General features: G+C 48.7%; 1 protein-coding gene and 1 long non-coding RNA gene across 2 annotated transcripts; both read right to left on the reverse strand.

Moving 5' to 3' along the window:
* Nucleotides 1-406: 406 nt before the first annotated feature.
* LOC146619594 (uncharacterized) lies at nucleotides 407-7,092 on the reverse strand. Its single transcript, XR_014906786.1, has 3 exons — nucleotides 6,643-7,092; nucleotides 821-1,023; nucleotides 407-734 (listed from the first exon to the last, which is right to left on the reverse strand). It is a non-coding gene; the product is annotated as an uncharacterized LOC146619594 (long non-coding RNA).
* A 3,675-nt stretch (nucleotides 7,093-10,767) lies between these two features.
* On the reverse strand, nucleotides 10,768-22,933 carry dvl3b (dishevelled segment polarity protein 3b). Its single transcript, XM_085370618.1, has 15 exons — nucleotides 22,770-22,933; nucleotides 21,200-21,269; nucleotides 20,620-20,753; nucleotides 20,444-20,535; nucleotides 20,206-20,350; nucleotides 18,936-19,032; nucleotides 18,176-18,245; nucleotides 17,712-17,851; nucleotides 17,548-17,624; nucleotides 13,229-13,296; nucleotides 13,064-13,144; nucleotides 12,858-12,992; nucleotides 11,466-11,633; nucleotides 11,208-11,375; nucleotides 10,768-11,060 (listed from the first exon to the last, which is right to left on the reverse strand). Exons 1-15 carry the CDS (start codon nucleotides 22,931-22,933, stop codon nucleotides 10,768-10,770), a joined length of 1,902 nt encoding a protein of 633 aa, XP_085226744.1.
* Between the last annotated feature and the right edge of the window lie 654 nt (nucleotides 22,934-23,587).

The following is a 23,587-nucleotide window of genomic DNA, read 5'->3' on the forward strand; positions in this document are numbered from 1 at the left end:
AGGTAGATGGTATCTGCAGTGTGGACCTCTGGACCAACCCAGTATTACAGCAAAGCGTGTACACGCTAACCTGTGTTTACATGTAAAAGTTTTAATGTCTGTTTGAATGTTTCACGTCATAATTTCCATGTTGGCTTGAAATGTCTCCCTCTGCTGGCTCTGCAGCTTACTGCACATTTGGAGGGTCACAGCATGAAATGGACACTGTGGACTGCGTGTCTGTTACACGCTTTGCTGTGATATCAGGACTGGACGTGTTTGTGCTGTTTTTAATGACATCATGTGACCAACAATATGGCTGCTGTGAGGTTACTGTACAGAGCGGTATCTGTGGTACCAAGCGTCAGCTGATGACTCCATCCTGTCATTTCTGATTGGATCAAAGCAGCCTGGAGTCCATCTTTTATTTACAGTCTACTGTGAGTAAGCACGCGTCACGCCGCTTTCACTGGTCCAGCACCAGTCAGCACTGGTGGCTGAAACAGGCTGCAATGTCAAATCAAAGGAGTCTAATCAGCATGATGACATCGTCAGCGTGATGGGCGGGTTCACGTAAACAGACTGAGACACTCGGAAAGTTTATTTTCACTCTGCTTTACTGAGGAAGATGGAAACGCTCTGACAGCGATCACAAACAGGAAGTGCACACATCAGCCTCAAACATCCAGCTGTGGCGTGATCGCCGAAGGTCAGCGACGCCTCCAAGACTGTCACACCTGAACGAGCCACAAAACCTGAGGAGGAGGAAGAGGAGGAGTTAATCAGCAGCAGATGATGAAGAGTGAAATTCAGCGTGTATGTGACGATTTCCTGTTCTCACCTGAAACTTGATGAAGGTCACAGGAAGTGTGCAGACCTCCTCATGTCCAGCAGCCTGGTGCTTGGCGCCCCCTGCAGGAAGTTCTGTCAGCGCTGTATTTTCTTTAGGTTTTGATTTTCTTGTCCAACGCTACAAAAATCAAAACCTAAAAAAACCACAGAGCCGCAGCAGCAGCACAGCGGCACCATGGGACACGCCCCTTCCTGTTTAGGAAAAAACAAACAAACCACACACTGGAGCTGTGTCCCAAAACGTTGGCTGCATCCTTCGGAGGCCGCATTTGAAGGCTGATTACGTCACAGCCAGGCGATAAAGGCTGTCCCAATTCGTCGACTCCTTCAAATGCGGCCGACAGATACGCCCTTTATTTCCCCGAATTTGAAGGATGGGTCGGGTGCGTCCTTCGTGGCCCACCATATCCCAGAATTCATAGCGCAGCTCAGCCAATTCCAGTTTCCAACAATGACAATTTACATATTTTCGCGTGAATGCAGCTGTTTAACCTTCAAATATCTGCTCGGTTTATCAAGATATCACATATTTGCAAAAGTGCTCCGACGTTTTCAGAGACGTCTGCTACCCACCAGCTCGATAGCTGACTGGTAGGGGTGCAACAATACACAAAATTCACGGTTCGATATTTTTTCGATACAAAAAATGTTCATACCTTTTTAATTTGACATTTATTAAAATTATAAATATATATTTTAACTCAAAAGTACAGTTTGATGGAGGAATCCCTCATCTTTGGAAAAGAGAGTTTATTACAGAGAAATGGCTCTTTCAAAATAAAAGCTCTACTATACGCTTCTTCTGGGCTATATTCTCAGCAGCATATTAAACATATCAGGTCCCCATAAGGAGGATCCTGTGCTAACGGCTGTCTAAATGACTCGGGTAAAGTTTGTAGCATGCTGCTTGTTGTTTTTGTCTGCTTCCACTTGTCTTTGCACTAGGATGCTGTCGGAGTAAATGTGCAGTCATATTCGTTGTGTTCCCACTAGTGCTGTCAGCGTTAATCTGAAATGACCTTAACGCCACAACACGGCAAATCTCCGTTAATGAGCTACCGCGGATCGCCCCGTGCGTGGGGCTGGACGGCCAACACGTTAACGAGCTAACTGTGCTAACACACTAGTTCCCACCCATGTAATTGAGCATTGTGTGGCACATCCAACATACTGTTTTACTTTAGTCCATGACGCGCTTACCTTCAGGGTCATACGTCACATGAAAACCAAAATCTGAATAAATTTGCCATGTTGCAATGAGCTTCGCTTCTGTGCTTGTGCTGCGCTCAGTGGATCTGCGCTCGACAGTGCAGCCTAGGCGGAGTAGTCGAACGCAGATCCACTGAGCGCTCAAGACAGACAGCATAGTCAGAAGAAAAGTTGATAAAATAAAAAATAAAAAAATATTTTAAATTTGTATTGTTCGATACATATGCGTACCGAACCGAAAGCACTGTATCGAACTGTTCAATATCCATACGAGTATCGTTGCACCCCTACTAGCCGGGGTTCAATGGTCACTCGAGCTGGCGAGGGCAGCGGATCCCCGCTGTCTTTCGCTACTCAGGTTAAACGTGATATTTAAGTCACTCGGATAACTTAAATCGTAAAAGTAAATCGGTTTGGCTGAGATCAAAGTTATTAGATTAGATTAAATAAAACTTTATTAATCCATCGGGTGGGTTCCTCCAGGATTTTCACACAGCTGAATAAACGTCAAACAGAAAACTGATTAAACAGAAGTGTGAGACGGTCGAGAGTTTACTCCAGTGTCCTGTTATATTTAGATAGCACGGCGCAGACGGCCAAGTTCATTAAACCCCACCCAGACAGCGATGACGCAAATCTGAAGGCTGGACCGTCCAATTTCACAACCTCGCTCTTCCGGCCTTCTCGGTCTTCAAAGGACCCGGCCCACGTAGACCGCAAAGGCCGGGTCCTCAGGAGGACGCAGCCTACGCTTTGGGACACAGCTTGGGTCACAGAAACACTGCTGAGGTAATACCTGAAATCACACTTTACCCTCCCCCGCAGCCACACCTCCAAACACGTCGGTCAGCACCGCAGTTTTCGGTCACGCCCTCCCTTAAAGAGGAAATGTCCTCCAGCCCCGATCTGCCATGATTCCTGACGGCATCCGTGCAGCGATGCAGGAATGTGGTCAGAGCTCGCGACCACTCGCTCGATGTCAGAAACACTCAGTAATAAAAGGTCAGAGCAGCGTGCCAAAAACTCCGTGTCTCCACAGACGTGACCTGTGGAGCTGAGCGGCGGGTTTTACCGCACGGTCGCCGGGTTGGCGTCGCTACGTCAGTCCTCAGGTGGTTGAACAGGACAGGTGAGCACTCTGGGGTTCCTGTTCCTGTCACCTGCACCTGACTGTATCCAGATATCAAACATGGCCGACACCGCGGTGATCGTTACAGACCCCGATGCACACGCACAGTTGAGCCAACATCGTAAAAAAAGCTCTCCGTCATCTGAGACTGCCTCCTCAGCCTGAACACGAGGTGATCGGGGTCGTCCGGGTCAGAGTGCGCTACGTGTTTGATCCACTAACGTCCACGCCGCTGCCGCTCCAGCTGTTCGAACGCTGCGCTCAGACGTCTCCATTATACCCGAGGTCCTGACGGGCCTGTCGGAGCAGACGCTGTGCATCGGCTGGAGGTTGGACCAGCGAGCTCACCTGTGAGCCCGGCGTCACTCACTGAGCTTTCCATCAGCGCCGCAGCCCTGCTGCTGTTGCCTAGCAACAGGCTCCCTCTGCATGTCTGCAGGACCGAAGGAAGCTGCAGAGCTGCGTGCTGAACGTGACGCTCTGCAGCTTCCTTCGGTCCTGCAGTGGGAGAGCACCTGCCTCAGGGCTCCATCGCATTTTTTAATCACTAGGGTTTGAGAGTAACGAAATTTCTATTCTCTGTATGTCCTGTACATGTGGCAGAATTGACAAATAAAGTTGACTTGACTTGATCACCATCGAACAGCACAGCACACCGTGTGACTCCACACTGCCTCTGATTGGTCCAGGAGAGTCGTGGTGCAACCGTGAGATCAGAGTTTAAATCTAAACGATCAGCTTCACATCGAAGCAGCCCCGCCTCCTGACGCAGACTCAGCATCCAAAAAGAGAGTGAAGCGAGGCTGCGGTAACCACGGGAAACGGCCGACGGTACAACGAGCTTCCTCCACTCACCGTCATCAGACAGATGGCTGGATTCGAGATTAAATGGAAAGCTGAACCTCGGAATGCTTCAGTGACAGCGCTGCAGAGGGCAATCACAGGAAGCAGCGTTTGGTGCAGCGTCTCACCTTTGACCCCAGCTGACCGTCACAGATTAGGTTCATTCTGCATTTACAGCTACTGACGAGCTGTCACATGACCAGGTGTTCCTGGTTTCAGTTCTGGGCCGGATCGATCAGTAATCAATCAACATTAATGAATCTGTATGGATGACCTCAGCGGGCTCGCTGCGTTACATCCTGTATGGGTGTGGAAACACTCCAACATCTGTTACTGCTGGAGGATGAACAGTGAGGGCCGTTTAAGACTTTTCTACTCTGGGATCTATATGACATCATAAGCACCATACAGATGCCTGTGAGGGTCAGCCAATCAGAAGCCAGCTGTCTAAAAGGGGAGGGGCTACAGTAACTTCGGAGTATGACTTCGAGCCCTGAATCATGCTAGGTTGCCCTGAGTAAAAGATTCTGAGCATGCTGTCATGGTGACAAGCTCTGGAGATCAACACCTCCCCCGCAATCGTGGATGAGGAGCTGACACCGTCAGTCAGAGCCAATCATAACGGAGAGTTGCAGCTGCACAGACAAGAACAGGGCGCAAGTTATTACAGGCAGCGCCTGGGAAACACTTCACATAGCAGAGGGCACTGTTCCCGACTCGGAAAACTCCATTCCTCCTGGTCGTTGAGCTATCGATCCCGCTTATCGGTTCTTGCACTCGTGCTATGATCAGCTGATTTTAGTTGGCGTGTCGGAGGAGGAAAACGGCGGTGCAGTCTCCAGCGTGGATATGCACGTCACTTTTATTGTATTGCACAAAAGGGCGAGATACAAACTGCAGTCTGCTGCTAACACAACTTCACTCTTTACAAGCAACTGCACAGACAGCATGTTAATGCTGAGCTAGCCAAGAACCCAGAGTGCACCAGGTAACAAACAGATGAGCCGTCAGGCTGCAGCCTCCTCTACCTGTTCAGAATCACCGTGGCGACCGCTTTTTGTGCTGGTTTTCATTTTTGCGTTGTACCAAGACAGGGGTGAGCAACTCCAGGCCTCGAGGGCCGGTGTCCACGATCCAACACAGCTGATTCAAATGGCTAAATGACCTCCTCAACCTGTCTTGTAGTTCTCCAGGGGCCGGGTAATTAACTAATCATTTGATTCAGGTGTGATATCTAAAACCTGCAGGACACCGGCACTCGAGGCCTGGAGTTGCCCACCCCTGTACTAAGAAAAAGACCTGAGAGAGGTGCGTGCTGCTATGTGGGGCTGTAGCCTCATGGTTATATCGTTAGATGGTGATTATAAGCGCTTCAGATCATTTTACAGAGGAACATGAAAGTAACGAATAGTAGAACGAAGTGTTCTGTGTAATATGTTACCGAGTACAAAGAAGAAGGAAACCTCAGCACGCTCAAACATGCGACCCACAGCGTGTGATTCATTTACATGACTGTAATGTCTTAGTGATGCTGGTGAAAAACAATCCATAAGAGAATCAATACTGGAATCGCTAAATTCCTATCAGTTCCCATCCCTGGCCAGCTGATGACATAATGTTAAACTGCAACATGAAATGTGGACCTCGGCATCCATGCACAGAAACATCGCTCAGCTGGAAATGAATCCGCAGTAATCCTTATGACAGGCAGGCAGCTGAACACTCTGAAATCTGACTGTCAGAGCAGCACCTGAACAGAGCGTCGTAAATAAAACAGAGTCCATCATTATTTTAATTTCACACACAGAGACCAGCTGTCAGTTTACCTTCTTATAAATATACATCATCTTTTCTAAAGAAAGCTCGTTTGTATAAATATGAAGATGCATTTGTGGTTTCCCTGTAAACGTCAAGCTACACCACTCCGTGCGGATGCTTCAGATTATAAAGATGAAGCGTTTAAATGCTGGCGGACATGTTCTCCCCTTTTATTGTTTCATATGACATATTTATTTTAATCGTAGACACGAAAAGGCGTTTTGATATTCACATATGTGCACACAACAAGAACATCTCCACACTGAAGGTTAAAATGTACGCTGACAGCCTGCAGTTACCCGCTGATAAACCTTAAAAGGGGCGCACTCCGAACTCCATTGACGAAATCTCCGTTTTAACGTTGGTGTTAAATTTCCCGGGATGGCGAAGGAAACCCTTCAGATCGTTTAGCGGCCGGTAACGGCAGGCTGTGCCGCTGTTTTCGGCAGCCTCGTGTGTCCCCCCAGTTATTTGTACCTGGACGGGAGGACTGATGTTTCTACCCAGTCACGTAGGTTTCGGCGCCGCTCACGAGAATGGTATTTATCGACGACAGCGACACATAAAAACGCTAAAAAGGTTCGTTTGTCTTACACGAAGCTTCCTTATGGGTGAGCCGAATTGAAGGGCGGCTCCTCGGCTCTCACTGTGGACAGTACACCGCAGCTCAGGCGGGAAAGACGGGAGCGGTCAGCGCCAGGAGCGAAAACCGGGATTTCTGACGGCTGCTTCGGAGCTAGCCGTTAGCAGCTGCTGCTAGCGCTGCCGCAGCGGTCAGCCACCGCTGCTGCAGTGCGGACGGACGGACTCACGGGCAGAGCGCGGACCGCTGCCGGTGTTCCCCGGCCCCGCGGACAGGCCGCTGGCTCCCGGCGAGGATTCCTCCTGGACCGCGAGCCTCACCGTCGATCCATCGGGGCGTCAGGACCGGACCCTCCGTCTTCACCGTTCGGTGCCAAGATGTCTGCGCCGCGGCGGAGCTCCGCGTAAGCTGACGGAGCCCCGCCGGCCGCGTCCCACTCAGAGCACCGCCTTCCTCCCCCGGGACACTCCCTGCCCTGCGGGACCCCAGCGGCTCCCTGTGCCAGCGGCCCGGGGCCTGGTGTCGGTGTGGTTCGAACACCGGCGCGTCCCGGACCCCGCCGTGCCCGCTCCCGGAGCCCGAGGCGGCAGCTGAACGGTTTGGGACGCGTCCCAGCAGAAAAGAGCGAACCGTGAACGCGAGCCAGTGACGTCACCGTCCGGGCCCAGACATCAGGGGTCCCCAAAGACCAAGGTTAGGCTTCAGGGTGACCGTGGGAGAACGTGTTCACCAGAGGCGGAGCCAGACATTTGAAACACCCGGGGCTTAGCCCTAAAGGGTAGTATGTATGTGGGATTTTTTTTTTTTTTGGGGGGGGGGGTTTAGAAATGACTGAAAGATTAATTGGCTCTGTTTTGAGTTTTGTTAAAAAAATGACTTCATATAGGGAAAAATATATATCACATGTGCAGGACACCTTAAACTAGTTTTTTAATTAAGCAGCAAGGCAGAACAAAGTCAGGGCTGTATCAAGACACAAGGCCTAAACCCCAATTCAACCAGACCCAGAACTGATCCGGAATTAATAATGATAATGAATTGGATTTATATAGCGCTTTTCAAGGCACCCAAAGCGCTTTACAATGCCACTATTCAGTCACACACTGGTGGAGGCAGCTACAGTTGTAACCACAGCTGCCCTGGGGCAGACTGACAGAAGCGAGGCTGCCATATCGCACCATCAGCCCCTCTGGCCAACACCAGTAGGCAAGTAGGGTAAAGTGTCTTGCCCAAGGACACAACGACCAGGACAGAGAGCCCAGGGATCGAACCGGCGACCTTCCGGTTACAGATGCGATTCCCAACCCCCTGAGCCACAGCCAAGTGCAAAATCAGGACTACTGAGGACTTAACCAAGACAGAACCAGAATCAGAACTAGATGATAGCAGCACTAAAAATCATCATAGACCTGCACTACACTTATTTTTTTAATTCTACCAAAGTTTATATAATTATTTAGCCTTGTTGTGCAAACAAGCTGCAGAACTTAATAAATATAGAATTTGAAAAATAGCAAACCTAAAAAGAAACACGAGGTACGAGATACATGAGGACCTGTGATACGCTGATACTTTTGGTAAACAACCATTTGACTAACATGTGAGTCTCACCTGCTCTTGTTCCCTCTCTTCCTCTTTGTGCTGACAATCATCAAATACACAGTTATACAGATATTTACAAACTCTTCAGATAAAAACACTTTTTTAATTGTAACATCAAATCAGACTAAATGTTTATTTTTTAGATAAATATAAAAACATATTTGTTAACTTTAAGAGTAAAGAGAGAAACTGTCTGTATTTCTTGTAAATGGCACCAAATTGTATTCAAACTGAGCCACACTTATGGAGCTCCACAGTTCTGTTCCTGGTGTTTTGGTTGACATCTCTTGATGTTCCCATGTCACAGAAACAGACTCTGTGTTTTGCCTTATATGCATCCACAGCTGTGCCACCAGTTTACTCACATGGACTCTACGAACCAATCAGAAGCTTCTTCAGCTCAGAATGGAATCGTCTGCAGTTTCTTATTAATTAACAATAAACTTAGTGTACATGTACTCCTAAATTTGATGAAAGTGATAAAAATAGAAGCTCTGTCTCTCTTTATTCTGACATTTAACTAATTCAAAAGATGTTTCAATATTTATCTAAAACAAAAGTTGACTCTAAATTGATGTTGTACAGTAAAAACTGTTCTTGTGTTTTCCATAAAGTGTAAATATCTGGTTTCAGCTGTGAATATCCTGCTGTGTATTGAAGTTCCTCTTGTTTTGCATAGAAATATACTGAACAACATACAAAGCTTAATATATAAAATAACATCTGCCAGAGTTTTTTCTTTGAAAGAAGCTCCTTATGTCCATGCTTGTACATCAGTGCATTACTGAAACCAGTTTAGAGAGTTTATTTAGCCGTGGAGGGTAACAACTGAAAATATGAAATAAACACATGTAAGCTGAGACTCTCTAAACAAACAGCATTGTTGTTGTTCGGCTTTTCATTTCGCCATTTGTTGATTCACTTGAAGAACAAGTAACGTAATATGGGTCAAGTGATCAGTTTGATATCAATCTTTAGTGATGCACCGTCATATTTACATTATCTGTACAGTACGAATGATTTGCTTTGGTACCTGCTCAAACTTCAGCTCTCCTCTGTCTGCGCTTCTCTAACAGAGCACTCGTAGGCAGCAGCTGCCCCGCCCCGGTTAGTGCCTGAGCTCGGATCATACCAATATCAGGGGGGATTTACACACAGTCGTAAATTCCCACAGTGTGCACTATGTGCTTCGAATATTGTGTGTACTTTTTGTTTTATACAGTTGTCAGCCAGACATCTAACTATGAAGAAATTACACTCCAAAAGACCCCGGGCCTCTGACAAAAAGACCCGGGCTTAAGCCCCCCCCGCTCCACCACTGGTGTTCACTACAACGCAGTAATGAAAGAGGCGTGTTTTGTTTCTGAGTGGAAAAGTTCAGATTGAAGCTCTTCGGGGTCACCTGACACAATTCTCTGTTTTTACATGTTCTAGATTGTTTTTTCAAATAATAAGATAACCTTTATTGGTCACACACGTGGAAAATATTTCCTAGTCTTTGACTTTTACACTACCGGTATAAATGAATAAGTTACTTTATTATTTTTATTCATGTGGATATTGAACATGTATGTCTATAAATGCACATCACATGAAAAATAACACGTTTATTTTGTTTTAAAAATAAACTTGTGATATTTATGTCATATGCACTATATCCACATGAATAAAAAATAACAAAACAATTCTGACCAGCTCTGCCCTACATTATACATGCTTCCCTTAGGCAGTATCATCAGAAGACATAGCATACATTTTCACCCAGCTCTATCTGTCCATGAAGCCAGGTAACACACACTGGTATCTAACCAGATTCTTACTCTGGGTGGTGTTCACCTGTCTCACAGAGCCTTCACGGCCCATGAGGCCTCTGTGTTTTGTAGTTTTTGTCCAGCGCCACCCATCGTTCAAACAGCCTACTGTAATCAGCTCAGCGTGCAGATCGGAGAGAAGCATTTCACACATTTCAAAGACTTTTATTGTTTTAAACAACTCAAATGTCTGCAGAGGACACACAGCGTTTCTCTGAAAGCTGTGATGGAGCAAGAAGGACCATCCTCCGACCATGTTGCTGGTTTCACTGGGTTTTTATTTCTTTCAGGTTTGGTGTTTATGCTTTTCTATACTTTCAAACGTCTCATTCACTCTGCTGTCACTAATAAACAAGTGACCCGAAGACACGAGCAGCTGAAGTGTGCGCAGGAAACCGGGTCAGCACGGACTCGAGGAACCGTCAGTGAGCTGGACCTGCTGGACCTGCTGGACCTGCAGGCCTGCGGACGACAGCCGGGTTGGCAGGGCGTATCTGCAGTTAGTTCCCGTTTCCTCTCGCTGACCTGAACCTGCTTCTGCTTCCGGTTTGGATCTCCTGTCGAGCCCAACCCGGCACACGATTCAACATCCAGCAACTTCTGGAGACGAAGCTCAGCTTTCCCTCTGCGACATCCTCACGGACAGGAACCAGAGAACCCCGCGTCGATGGAGAACAGAAGAGCCTCAGAGCGAGGTCCTGACGTGATAACGGATCAAATCAAACGCTCCCGGCCTCTGAGCTGCTCCGATCTTCAAACACGTGAGGATGGCGGGTTGGACAGTGCTGGAGGCAGGTGAGGTCAAAGGTGTGCCGCTTCACAGTGGAGGTTCATAAATAAAATCTAAATATGACGAAGAGCAAACTTTCCTGAATCAGCTTCATTCAAACTACGAACTCAACAGTTTATAATCACGGAAACGTTTCCAGTTCCCAATGTGATCACATGACATCCACAAAGAAGTCGCCGGGGTTTCCCATGGCCATGCGGAAGGACTGGCGGGAGGCGGAGACTCCAGGCTGGGCTGTTGGAAGGTCATGGTGCTGACCTCTAGATGACGGCAGGAGGTCTTCAAAGCAGCTCAGAGGTCGCTGGACACGACTGTCACTGAGAGGCTCCGCCTCCAGACGCTTCTCAGGAGAGGCACTCGCTTCCTGTTTGGAGGCTCTCAATTCGCTCCCTCCTGCTCCTTCCTCCTGATTATCGCTGCAGTTCGAGCCGCTGCTACAGCTTCCTGTGAGGTCACAACAAACCATCATTACTTCAGACATCATGATGTCAGTCATTTCACAGCGACCATATTTGGACAAGAGCGGCCAGCTGATCAGTAACAGCCAATCAGAACCCACTGCGAGTGTTTGTACACGAGCACGTTTGTTACCTTCACTACATGGGCCTCCTCCTCCTCCAAGGGCCGGCAGCTGGTGGAGCGGGTGGGGGGAGCTGTAGGGGTGGGGGATGGGGTACTGGTAGGGGAAGGTGAGCTGGTCGCAGTCAGACCCTCGTGTGGAGGCTCCTTCCTGATCCATCAGTGACATCACAGCCATGTCTGAGGAGGAAGCACAGAGTCATGATCAGCGCAGCAGAAACCTCAAACTCACGCTCTTATTATGAAATGGTTTTAACTTCCTGCCCTCACCTCCACAGAGGTCTCCGAACACATAATAGCACTGCTCGGAGAAGGTCACCTTGTTGACGGTGTGTCGGATGAACCCGGCCTTCAGCAGGTTGCTGGCATACTTGCGAGCCTCGCGTCGGTCAATGAAGCCATCCACGTTGCGGTGCAGCCAGTCCACCACGTCTGAACCTGCAGGGGCGGAGGGAGGCCGTCAAAGGTGAGGCACACATTACTTCCCGCTTTCCTAAAACCAGCCCTCGCTGCAGTCCAGCCACCAAAGCTCTGCGGGGATCCGAGGAACGTCCCTGGAACCAGAACCAGCTCTAACTGGTACTTGCTCGCTCTCCGAGCCTCGTGGAGTGAACGTCCTCACAGGGCGCCATTCATTGTCTGACGGCTCCTCGCTAGCACACTGTGGTTGCCTAGGTAACCCTCCAGCGTATTTACTACCAGTGTAGTATCCTGTGCTCTCATTGGTTAGAACCTTAGTTGCTCATCTCAAAGCTGATAAGGGTTTATCTCGGGACCCGCACACTTCAGTGTGGTTAAAAAATGCCTGGCACACTGATGATGATGGTTTTGCTACCATGGCACCCCGCGGGCGACATACCTCTCCGTACTCTTACGCTAGTACTGCTAGCTGCTGTCGCATCTGGAACTTCAAAGCTAACGTTAGTCTGGGTTCTCCAAAAAGTTGATTCTGTTCATCTGGACGTAGCGTTTTGTGGGAGAAACGTTTCGTCACTCATCCAAGTGACTTCCTTCAGTCTTCTCTGAAGAAGTCACTTGGACCAACATTTTGGAGATTTACTTTCCTGGATGATTGAGAATGCATCAAGACGTTAGTCTGGGTTCAACATGGCCAGTGACCAATCACATTGTTGTGATGTCATAGCAATGTGGAAAAAAACCTGTTGCTGTCCCCTCGGGAAAAAAATCCCAAAAAGGGGGCGGTGCTGTTCCCATGGTCCAAAACAATGACATCACAACAACGTGACAGGTCACCTGCCATGTTGAACCCAGACCAACGTTAGCTTTGACGATTCAGGAACAACACCAACACGGGGATACCAGAGCGAGCGCCTGCTCCTACAGGGGAGTGTGGGTTCGGCCGGCGGCCACGTCCCGGTAAACCGCGCTGGCTCGCAGGCTAAACGAGCTGAGGGTACCACACAAAGGGCCACTGTGTGTGACGGACGTCATTCGTAGCTCTAACATTGGTGGTGTAAAAAGTCACAGAGTGGAGGGACGGTCTGGATCGGCTGAGGGCGGAGACCAGGTCAGAGCGAAGAGCGAGTACGTGAAGACGAGACGATGAGGTTTCCTAAGTGACTGAACCCACACATGATGGTCATCAGAGGTTAAAGGTCACGGTTCCAGGATTCAGACCAAAATATGAGCCGGACTTCTTACCGATGAAAGCGTTGGGGATGGTGATCTTCAGCCACATCCTGTCTCGGACCTCCAGGCCAGACTCGGGATTGGCCATCGCCTTGACAACCATGGTCATGTCACTGTGGATGTTGAGGTGGTTCTCCTCGTTCACGCCTGGAAAAAAGTAGCAGGTTAGCATCTGATGGACAGGTGACGGGAGGTGCAGAGGATGGTGGGTGTAATACCGTATAGTGGGAGGAGCCTCCCCGTCATGGCGGCGGTGTGAGACACCCAGGCAGCAGGGTCGATGGGACGGACTGGCTCGCCTGTGGAGATTTGGATGTGTCATGTAATCATTTTACTTTATGTAACACCTCTTGTGTGCCAAACAAATACCGACGATAACTCACTTCTCGGCAACGTGAAGCAGCCTCGCGGGTTCGGATCCCAACACTTTGCCACGGTTAGCGTCACCGGACTGAAAGGAAGATGACACAGATCGGTCATTATTCAAACTGTAACTTTATTCACACAGCAGCCTCTGACATGTACATAGACGGTGTCTTGGCAAGTTTTCAGGATTTGTCACACAAACTTGACCTCCCTCGTTCAGCTTATTTAGATACTTTCAAGTTCGCCACTTCCTTCAGCATCATAACCCTGACTTTCCAAATATAACTCTACTTATTGCTGTAGATGATCTGTTGAACCTGACATTTAAGCCTAAAGGTCTAATCTGAAGAACTAGTAATTGTATAGCCTCCTTTCAGAATAACAATGCCAAAGATCAAAGCGGACTGGGAGGATGAGCTGGGGGTGGACTTAGAGGAGGAGACCTGGGAGAGCGCTCTTTTAAGAGTAAACAACAGCACTTTCTGTGCCAAATTAAACATCATACAGTTCAGGATTTGACACTGCATTCATTACTCCAAGGCAAGACTGGCTAAAATATTTCCAAACATAGATGCAAGCTGTGAGAGATGTAGAAATCCCTCTGCAGATTTAACACGCGTTTTGGTCATGTCCAACTTTAAAAGCAATTTTCAAAACACTGTCTGAAGCATTGAATGTTGAGCTTCAACCCAATGCAGCTATGGGTATATTTGGTGCTAGAGATAGAGTATTATTTAGTATTTATTTTAGTATTTATTTATTTATTTATTGTCATTGTCAAGAACAATGAAATTGCGTTTGGGGCTTCCATACAACCCAAAAAAAAGAAGAAAATAATAAATACCCCTTAAAACCCAAGTGTACATATTTAACCCAGTGTGACTCCAATGCAATAAGACAATCCTTAGCAATAATGTTCGTAGAAATTCAGACAAAGACCTGAGAAACATGACAAAATACAACAATGCAACCCATTCAATATTATTGTACTGTGAGATATGATATCAGATATGATAGTTATCTATTTAAGAAAGAGGGGGGGGGCAGGAGGGGGAAGAGAATAAAGATATGATGCACCAATGCAGACCAGTTCATTGCTATTAAGAAGTTGGATATGGTTATTGTCCGTGAGAGGGGGGCAGAGAGTTCAGGAGCCTCACAGCCTGTGGATACAGGCTGTTGGCCAGTCTGGATGTTCTGGCCTGTATAGACCTGTACCTTCTCCCTGAGGGCAGCAGATGGAAAAGGTGGCGCGCAGGGTGATGTTGGTCCCGCAGGATACTGTGCACCCTCCTCAGACAGCGAGTGGGGAAGATATTACTGATCTCTGGCAGACTTGTTCCAATAATTCTGCCAGCTTCTTTCACCACCCGCCGGAGTGCTTGCTGGTCGGCCTTGGTGCAGCTGGGGAACCACACTAGAAATCCATACGTCAGAACGCTGCTGATGGCACAGTTGTAGAAGTTCAACATCAGAGATCTGGGAATGTGTGCGCTCCGCAGTCTCCTCAGGTAGTAGAGGCGCTGTTGGGCCTTCCGTACAACTGAGGTGATATGGTTGCCCCAGGACAGGTCCTCAGTCACAGTTACCCCCAAGAATTTAAAACTGCTCACCCTCTCCACCGCCTCACTGCCAATGAAGAGAGGCAGATGGTTGTTATGACCCTTCCTCCGGAAATCTACAATGATCTCCTTGGTCTTTTTGGTGTTTAAGACCAAGTTATTGTCGTGGCACCATGACTCTAGTTGTTGCACCTCTGTCCTATAGTTTGTCTCATCATTGTTGGATATAAGTCCGAGCACTGTAGTGTCATCTGCAAACTTAACAATGAGATTGGACGCGCAGGAGGAAATACAGTCATGGGTGAAGAGAGTGTATAGCAGAGGGCTCAGAACACACCCCTGAGGGGCACCGGTGTTGACCACAAGGGTGGAAGAGGTGTTCTTACCCACTCTGACACTCTGTCTACGGTTAGTGAGGAAGTCCACAATCCAGTTGCACAGAGAGGAGTTAAGTCCCAGTTGGTGGAGTTTGGGACGGAGTTTGTATGGCCGGATGGTATTAAAAGCCGAGCTGTAGTCTACAAAGAGGAGCCGTGCATAGGTGTTCCTGTGTTCCAAGTGCTTCAGTAATGTGTGCAGCACTGTGGCGATCGCATCCTCGGTTGACCGGTTCTCCCTGTATGCAAACTGGTGCGAGTCCAGGGATGGTGGAAAAGCAGCTCTGATGTGTTTAATGACCAGTCTCTCCAGGCATTGAGGACATGGAACATTAAGGAAGTCATAAAAACACAATCGCTTTCACTACACTGCTTGCACGCAGAAGGATATTGTTGCATTGAAAGTCAAAGAAGCCACCCAAAGCGGCTCTGTGGTTCAGTGACCTGACACAGTTCATACAGCTGGAAAAGATAAGTACGCTCTCAAGGGGTCGAAGGAGAGATTCTTTGCTGTTTGGGATACATCGCTAAAACATTTAGAGAAAATTAAAACCCACCTGATAGATGCTTGACAGCTGCCGTACATCCTTTTTCTGTGTGATTGTGATTAATTTTGTGCAAACTTCCCTTTAAGTGCACATCTTCAAATATGGTGAATTTCCTTGCACCTCATTTAAATTCACTTTATTCATTTATGTATTTTAAATTTTCCCCTCTGGATCGCTGTCCAACATGTTCTTGGGGTGGGGTAGATATATAGAAGGAGCATTGTGGCCTTGCTACATGTATATCTTCGTACTACATTGTTGATGCTCAATAAAAAGAAAACAAACAAACTTCTCCTTCGGTTACACTCACCTCCACCCACCCCCCCTGCCTGCACTCTCCTCTTCACCTCTCTGTGGATGGTCAATCCCAGGTATTCAAAGTCCTCCACCATCACTACCTCTGCTCCCTCCACCTGTGCCCCTCTCGTTCGGATGGGGCGACCGTGTCTCAAGAGTTGGCAGTTCGTCTTGTAACCTGGAGTACTGCGCTTTGAGTACTCCAGGAGAGTAAAAACGCACTATATAAGAATCAGTCCATTTACCATATGCCTCCCCAGACCATCAGTGACGGCAGAGCACAGCCAATGACTGCCCAAAATATTCATTGTATGTGCACAATGACAATAAAAGGCTATTCTATTTTATGTGATTCTATTCTCCCCATCACCAAACCCACCATACCCAGTATGAAATCATAACGTTCTCAGACCCCTTCACATCTGTCACATGTGCTCAGAGTGAACCTGCTCTCGTCTGTGGAAAGTTTGGGCACCATTGGTGGACCTGCCAATTATGGTATTCTATGGCTAATGCCTGTCGGGCTCCACGGTGCCGGGCAGTGAGCACAGGGTCCACTAGAGGACGTCGGGGCCTCAGACCCCCCTCGTTAGTCTGTTTCTGATTGTTTGGTCAGAGACATTCACACCAGTGTCCTGCTGGAGGTCTGTAGCTCTGAGGACGCTGTTCCTCCTTACAAAGAGGAGCATTTACCGGTCCTGCTGATGGGTTAAGGGCCTTCTACGGCCCTGTCCACCCATAACTGCCCATCTCTCTGCATGGTCCTGAGACCGTGCTGGGAGACACATCAAACCTTCTAGCAATGATACGTAGATGCCATCCAGGAGGAGTGCTGGGAAGGTTACTTTTAAAATGTATTCCACTACAGATTACAGATCACATGCCCCAAAATGTATTTTGTAACGTATTCTGAATACTTTGGATTACTTAATATCATGCTTTTTACAACTACATAAATGTCCTATTGCTGTGTGATTCATTACTGAAGGTTACTCTCCACACCAACACCAACTAGATGTTTAAATCTTAATATAAACGAGTAACAGCAGGTGGACATTAGGTAAGGCTGTACAGGCATTAGAGCCTCTCAATGAGCGTTTTATTTGGGTTTCCACTGGCATGAAATTACCAAAGATGGAGAGGGGACAGCCTAAGTTATGAAACAGGAAAAGACCGTTGTGTAATCCATTCATTTCAAGTAACTGTATTCTGAATACCACCTTTTTAAACAGTAACTGTAATGGATTTTTCTGATGTGAAATATGTGCCGTGGCTCCAAAAGATTGGCGAACACTAGCTCAGAGCACCTGCTGTTAATTTCATTCAGACCAAAGCAGCAGAATCGGATGAACCCCAACTCGGAGCTGACCGCTTTGACAGACTCGACGGTCTGGTTAAAGCGTTCCTTTGATGCAGCGTCTCCACTGCGACGCAGGAAAAACACCTGAGCTCCCGCACGGATTCATTTGTCAGATAAATCAAAGCTGACTTTAAACCACGTGATCGGCCTTGGTTACCATGGCGAACTTACGGATGAAGCAAAAGGTCTCACCCCGGTTTGTGGACGATCTCTCGGAGGACTCGGACGGCGTCGTCGTTGCTCATGTTCTCGAAGTTGATGTCGTTCACCTGACGGACACACATACGACACAGCATCGTGAGCCTTCTCACCACCACCTTTAAAACAGGAAGCGGATTAAACGGCATGAGCGGCACCTGCAGCAGCATGTCTCCCGGCTCGATGCGTCCATCCGCCGCCACCGCTCCGCCCTTCATGATGGAGCCGATGTAAATGCCTCCGTCCCCTCTGTCGTTACTCTGACCGACAATACTGATGCCCAGGAAGTTGTACCTCTCTGACAGACAGGCAGGCACACAGCAGGGTTACCCTGAGCTCTGCTGCTACGTGCAAACATCCCTGTCACTGCGAGCTAACAGCCGCTCCATAATAACTCTAGCTTCTTAAACCTGCGTTCTCTCTAATGTCCTGCAGGAGGCGACTTCTGACTGTGCTCCTGCATGAGCGTGCTGCTCAGCTCGTGCTTTCAGCTGTGACTGAACAAGCAGCAAGTTACTTTTGGTCCAGTTGGAGTTTCAGAGAAACAGGAAGCAGGGGAGGGTTTAGGGCGGGGCTACGGTGTGATCGGCAGCAGCGCTCACCCGTACTGAAGCGTACTCACCCATGTTGAGAGTTACAGTGATGATGTTGAGCGACATGGTGGAGTCAGTGACACTGCTGAAAGACACAGACTGACAGACAGACGGACAGAGAGAGGAGACAGTTACAGACGGACGGACAGACAGACAGTAGAGGAAGGTGAAGGACGGCCCCCTCAGACAGGAAGTTCATCAGGTAACGTCACTGACAGAGTCCACAGGTGTCCGCAGTCCTGAGTCAGCTGACCGACTCATCAGCGGCACCTGCTGTCAGCCTGGACCAGTCACATGACTGACTCTGACCTCCGTGAGCTCAAAGGTCAGACGGCTTTGGTCACAAAGACCGCCCACATTAAAGCACCTGCGTGTGCGCACAGGTACGAGGAGGCAAAAACCAGCCTGCAGATGTGAGTAGAACCGCTGCATTAGAATTCAGTAGAAAAGACTTTCACTGAAGTTGGTTTGTCACCTGACCTGTGAGGATTAACAAATCACCTGAGAGCAGGAATGTTGTCACCATGGTAACCAACGCACGAGACCCCACAGGCCTCCACACAGTGACCCTGACCATTGTTGGTCCGTCTGTCTGACCTTTGAACCCTGCACACTCCCACAGGTCGCCTGAAAACTCACATCTGTTTCCTGTGCAGCGCCGCCACAGCTGAGGAGGCGCCGATGGCCTCCGACCAATCAAGTCGTTTGTTACAGGAAAAAATAGGAAGTGTCTGAACTCTGTCAATAACGCCATCTGATGTCAGTGTGCGTGCGTGTGTGTGTGTTTACCCTCTCCATCCGCTGTGTTTTGGGTTTCCGGTGGCGGCGGCGTTGACGCCTGATGAGACGCGGTGAGGAGCTGCTCTGCTCTGTTGATTGGCTGAACCTGAAATGATGTCACAGAGGGAAGCACACCTGGTTCAGTCCGACTGACTTCACAGCTTACAGATACCTGTGTGGTTGGGCGTGGTCACTCAGTCGGGAAAAATTTAAGACAAAATGTAAATATTTGTACAAACAAACAGGAAAAAAGCTCGATGTGTTGAAGGAAAGCGGACGCACGAACCCACGCGCCTTCACTGAGATCTGTTGTGTCTTGTTTGTTGTCTCGGCTCCTCTCTCAGTCCCCTGTTTCCCCCTTTATGTGTATATGTGTGTATCCCGAATGCTGGCTTAGGAACGTCATCGGGAAGCTGAAGCTGGCCACGCCTGCTGTACATCGAGCCTCGCTGGCTGAGCTTCAGTCGGCTCTCGGGGGGAAACGTTTCCTCGCCAAACTAATTTCTTTGTCTGGTCAGGATGTGGGAAACGAGCGTGTCACGACTCACGCCACAGAGCATCACCGCTGTGCCGAGGGTATCACTTTGTTACCTTCACTGTCTGTTTTTGGAAACGTCCGAAAGGTCTGATTTTATGTTAATAAAATGAATAAAAGGAAGTGAGACTAAAAGTCGTCGCTGTCATTTATTATTATCATCAATATTAAAAATTATTGATGAAAGTTTAACAACAGTCATCAAAATAAACATCATTTGTTCACAGATTAAGTCCAAATAAATACATGATTATTTTTATCACTATGATCATTAAAAGAAAGGTGACATGCACATACCTGTGAGCGATGTTTCATAAAAATGTTGCGAGGCTCAAATTTAAAACTAAAAAAAATCTAAAATCCAGAGAAAACCTGCAAAAACGGACGGACAGAGGCGGGAACACATTATTTCTGCTCATGGATGAGCTGGGACGCTTTTATCTGCGGGACAATACAGACTGCAGCGCTAGTCACCTGACCTGCAGCAGCCAATCAGAGCAGGAGAAGGAGAGCGGCGTGTGAACAGGATTACTGGAGCAGAAGAAGCAGACCCAAGGGCGGCGAGTGCATGTCATAGCAAACCCACCAATCACAGCGAGGTCTGCTGATGATGTCATGAGCTTACCTTACATACTTAAAGCAGAGGGAAAGTGTTAACCTGCTGATTATGAGCATCATCGAGAGGTCAGAGTTCACTGAGGGTCCTCACAGGTACAGGTAGGCGTGTCTGTGAGTGAGACTGACCTTCCTCCTGAGTCTTCCTCAGAGGAGCAGAAACTGGTTGTTTCCAGTTCGCTGCTCTGCTGGGTCGATGAACTGTCGCCGCCACCTGTTGGCTCCACCCCCCTCTTATCAGCTGGGCAGTGGGCGTGGCCATTCAGGCGATCACCTGTAGAGACCACAGCCAATCAGCAGATGGCAGGAAATGCCTGTCACTGTTTAATAGGTGTGCAGGTGACACCTCTCTCTCTCTGCATCTTACCTTGCTCACCCACATCTTTCCTCTGCAGCCTCTCTGAAACAGCAGGTTTGACCTCTGACCCCTGCAGCTCATCATGGCTCACAGTGGCAGCACTGAGACAGACATGACATCACTTCCTGTCAGCATTGAGGCCTGCACTACAACACGTGTTGCATTCTGGGCCCCGGTGTACTCACTGGAAGGATGGCGGTCTGGAGTCTCCGATACCACCTGTCCTCTCTATAGGGGGCGGGGCTAAATTGGTGGGCGTGACCACAGACTGGACATCTGAACCTCTGAAATCCAGCTGGCAGGTGTCTGATGACACCAACTGCAAGGAGAGACATGATGAACACCTGAAGGCTCAGGACACACCTGTGTGTGTGTTTGTGTGCGAGTTGTGCCTGTTTACCACCACTGTGAGGACACAAATTACAACTGACATTGTGGGGACAAAGAATTTTCTGTAATAAAGGTTTAAGAGTGGGGAAGCTTCTAATTAGAATCCATTCAGTGTCTTCCAGTTATCCAATAAATAACACAACAAAATGTGTTTTCAGTCTTTTAATGTGACTGAAAAAAGCTGTTGTGTGCCTGCAGGTGTGCATGCAGGTGTGCCTGCAGGTGTGCATGCAGGTGTGCCTGCAGGTGTGCATGCAGGTGTGTGCTTTGGCTGACTGTGTCGTTTTGAGACAAAGGAACGATTTTAGAGTTTGTCCTCAATCATCGTCAACAGTCCTCATAAACTCAGCTGTACCATGTTCGTGTGTTACTGACCCAACAGACGACCCGTCCGTTCACACAGGGCAGCCTGGCGTCATCATCGCTGATCTCCTCTTTGACCACCCTGTAACACATCAGGATTAGCCATGAAAGAAAATTAAACATAAGTACTCTAAAAATATCTAATAGCACATGTGGGCATATCAGGTAGACAAAAGCCACACCCACCTGCTATCAAAACCTCATATTTGTGAGGGGCAGCCAATTAGAAGGAGAGAGATGCAAACAAACTGGACTAACATCACGACAACAACGCTGAGGGTCTAAAGTGGGCGGTGTTATGGTTGCTACATACATCTCATATTCACAATCTGAGTATTACTGCAGCTGTGGCGGGGACACAAACCCCGCCGGGTGTTCTCCTCCTCTTTGTTACACTCAGAGTCACAGATCAATACTGAGCAGAACGATCGATCATCGCAGCATCAGCTGAGAGGGGTCACACACATGTGCTGGTCTGCCTATCTTTGTGAGGACACATAGTCACAGACACCATCCCCCAAACCTGAACCTGGTTATAATCCGAGCCCTGAAACCAGCTCTGCATCTCCACGCAGCCGTACAGTCTGTCATAAAAGCCCTGTGTGTGTGTGTGTGTGTGTGTGTGTGTGTGTGTGTGTGTGTGTGTGTGTGTGTGTGTGTGTGTGTGAGTGATTATAGGGATTATAGAAGCTCAGATTATTAAACAGTTGTTTCATCAGCTGTTCAGAGTAAATGAGTGAATAAAAATGAGGAGAGCTCAAACTGAAACACAGGCTGGACTGCTGGACACACAGCAGTGTGTAACTGCACAGACTGTGACCTGTGTGTGCAGAAGGGTTTACAACCACACAAATACAAATACGAGTTTGAGGCGTGGAACCTGCTGCAGCGTGCCCACGTCACAGCGCCGCTCCATAAAAGCTCTTTCACGTGAAAACAGCAAAAACCAGAGTAAGTGAAACGTGCAGAAGGAGCCCCGGAGCGCCACCCTCAGACCGGAGGGCGGGAACATGTTGGGGAGCCCGATGTCACGGGGACGCCACAGATGTGAACAGATTTGAAAGTGGGTGGATGAAGCGGAGCAACATGTTCTCCAGAGAACTTCCTGTCAGGAAGAACCACCCAGTCTCCGCCTTGTCCACCACAGCTGCTGCACACGTGCGGTACAGCGGACTTGCCCACCTTTGACCCCGAGGCCACAGGTGCAGCATCGGGTGGAGCAGCTCAGCACCAGGCTCCGACCGGGCTCTGCTGCTGCCACCTTAAGGTTTCTCCAAGTGTAGGACTGGAAAGAGGGCGGAGCACCCCCGATGGCGCCAAAGGCGTGGCTCCAGGCTGACCTCTGACCTCAAGCTCTGAGGGGACAACACCTGTTCCACCTGGACAGGAGGCAGGTGGGGGGCGCTCCCTGTTAGGTGCCTGAGGTCCTGCTGCTGCTGCTGCTGCTGAGGGTCAGCTTCAGCTGCTCCACCCTGACATGCGCAGGAGGGTGATTGTACCTTAAGAATAACAAACATCGCGTGACGGGAACAATACACTCACCCGACCACGGATCAATGAGCGCACGGACCACGTGACTCACCCGAAGTCGTCGTCCACGGACTTGAAGAAAAATTTCACGTTGGGTTTGTTCAGCACGTGCTTAAAGTCCGCCAGGGTCACGCGCTCCGCGGGCGCGTTGATGCGGACGAGGTAGGGGGTGTCCTGGTCCTCCAGGTGGTAGATGACGCGGGTCTCCTCCGCCATGCCCGCGAGCCCGGCTTGGCGGTCACGGGATGACGCTGAGGAGACACAGCTGTGCACCTGTCCGCGCGCCCGCGCTCCGTTCGTGCGCGTCTCCGCTCCAGAGATTTCGCTCTCGGTCCAGATGTGTCGGTCCAGCTTCTGCGTGTCTGATGCTCCGTCTCCTCCCGACGCCGTCAAGACACACACACACGCACGAACACACTTCCGCTCGGACCCTTCAGAATAAGAGCTGAATGAACACAGGCAAAAATAAAAAGAATATCTGGACTCTGAGAAATGATGACACACACACACCTGCACGTTATTACGTCACAACGTCAGAGGTTCAGTCTCCACGTTAAAGGTCATGTTTCTTTTGGGGCTTTTTGTTCTTAATCAGTTTTATTTATTAATTATATGTTATGTAGTTATTTTATCTTATTTTTTAAATTACGTTTACCAATTTATTTTGTAGGTCCGCATATTCAAACTCCCTGAAGGTACAGAACAAATGTCCTCGACCCAGAAACGCTTTTCTTTTTCCCGCCGTCCTGGTTGTGACGTCACGTCCCTCACCTGTATCCGGGCTGAATTCATGAGCTCACAGCAGAATCCAACCCCTGAATAAACTCGAGCCCGTGACGAGTTTCCGGCTTCCGCTGCTCGGACGAGATC

This window comes from Diplotaxodon limnothrissa, linkage group LG14 (genome assembly GCF_057381915.1).
Source record: "Diplotaxodon limnothrissa isolate DT_005_m linkage group LG14, D_limnothrissa_male_GT1.1, whole genome shotgun sequence".
In the NCBI taxonomy this organism is placed as follows: Eukaryota; Metazoa; Chordata; class Actinopteri; order Cichliformes; family Cichlidae; genus Diplotaxodon; species Diplotaxodon limnothrissa.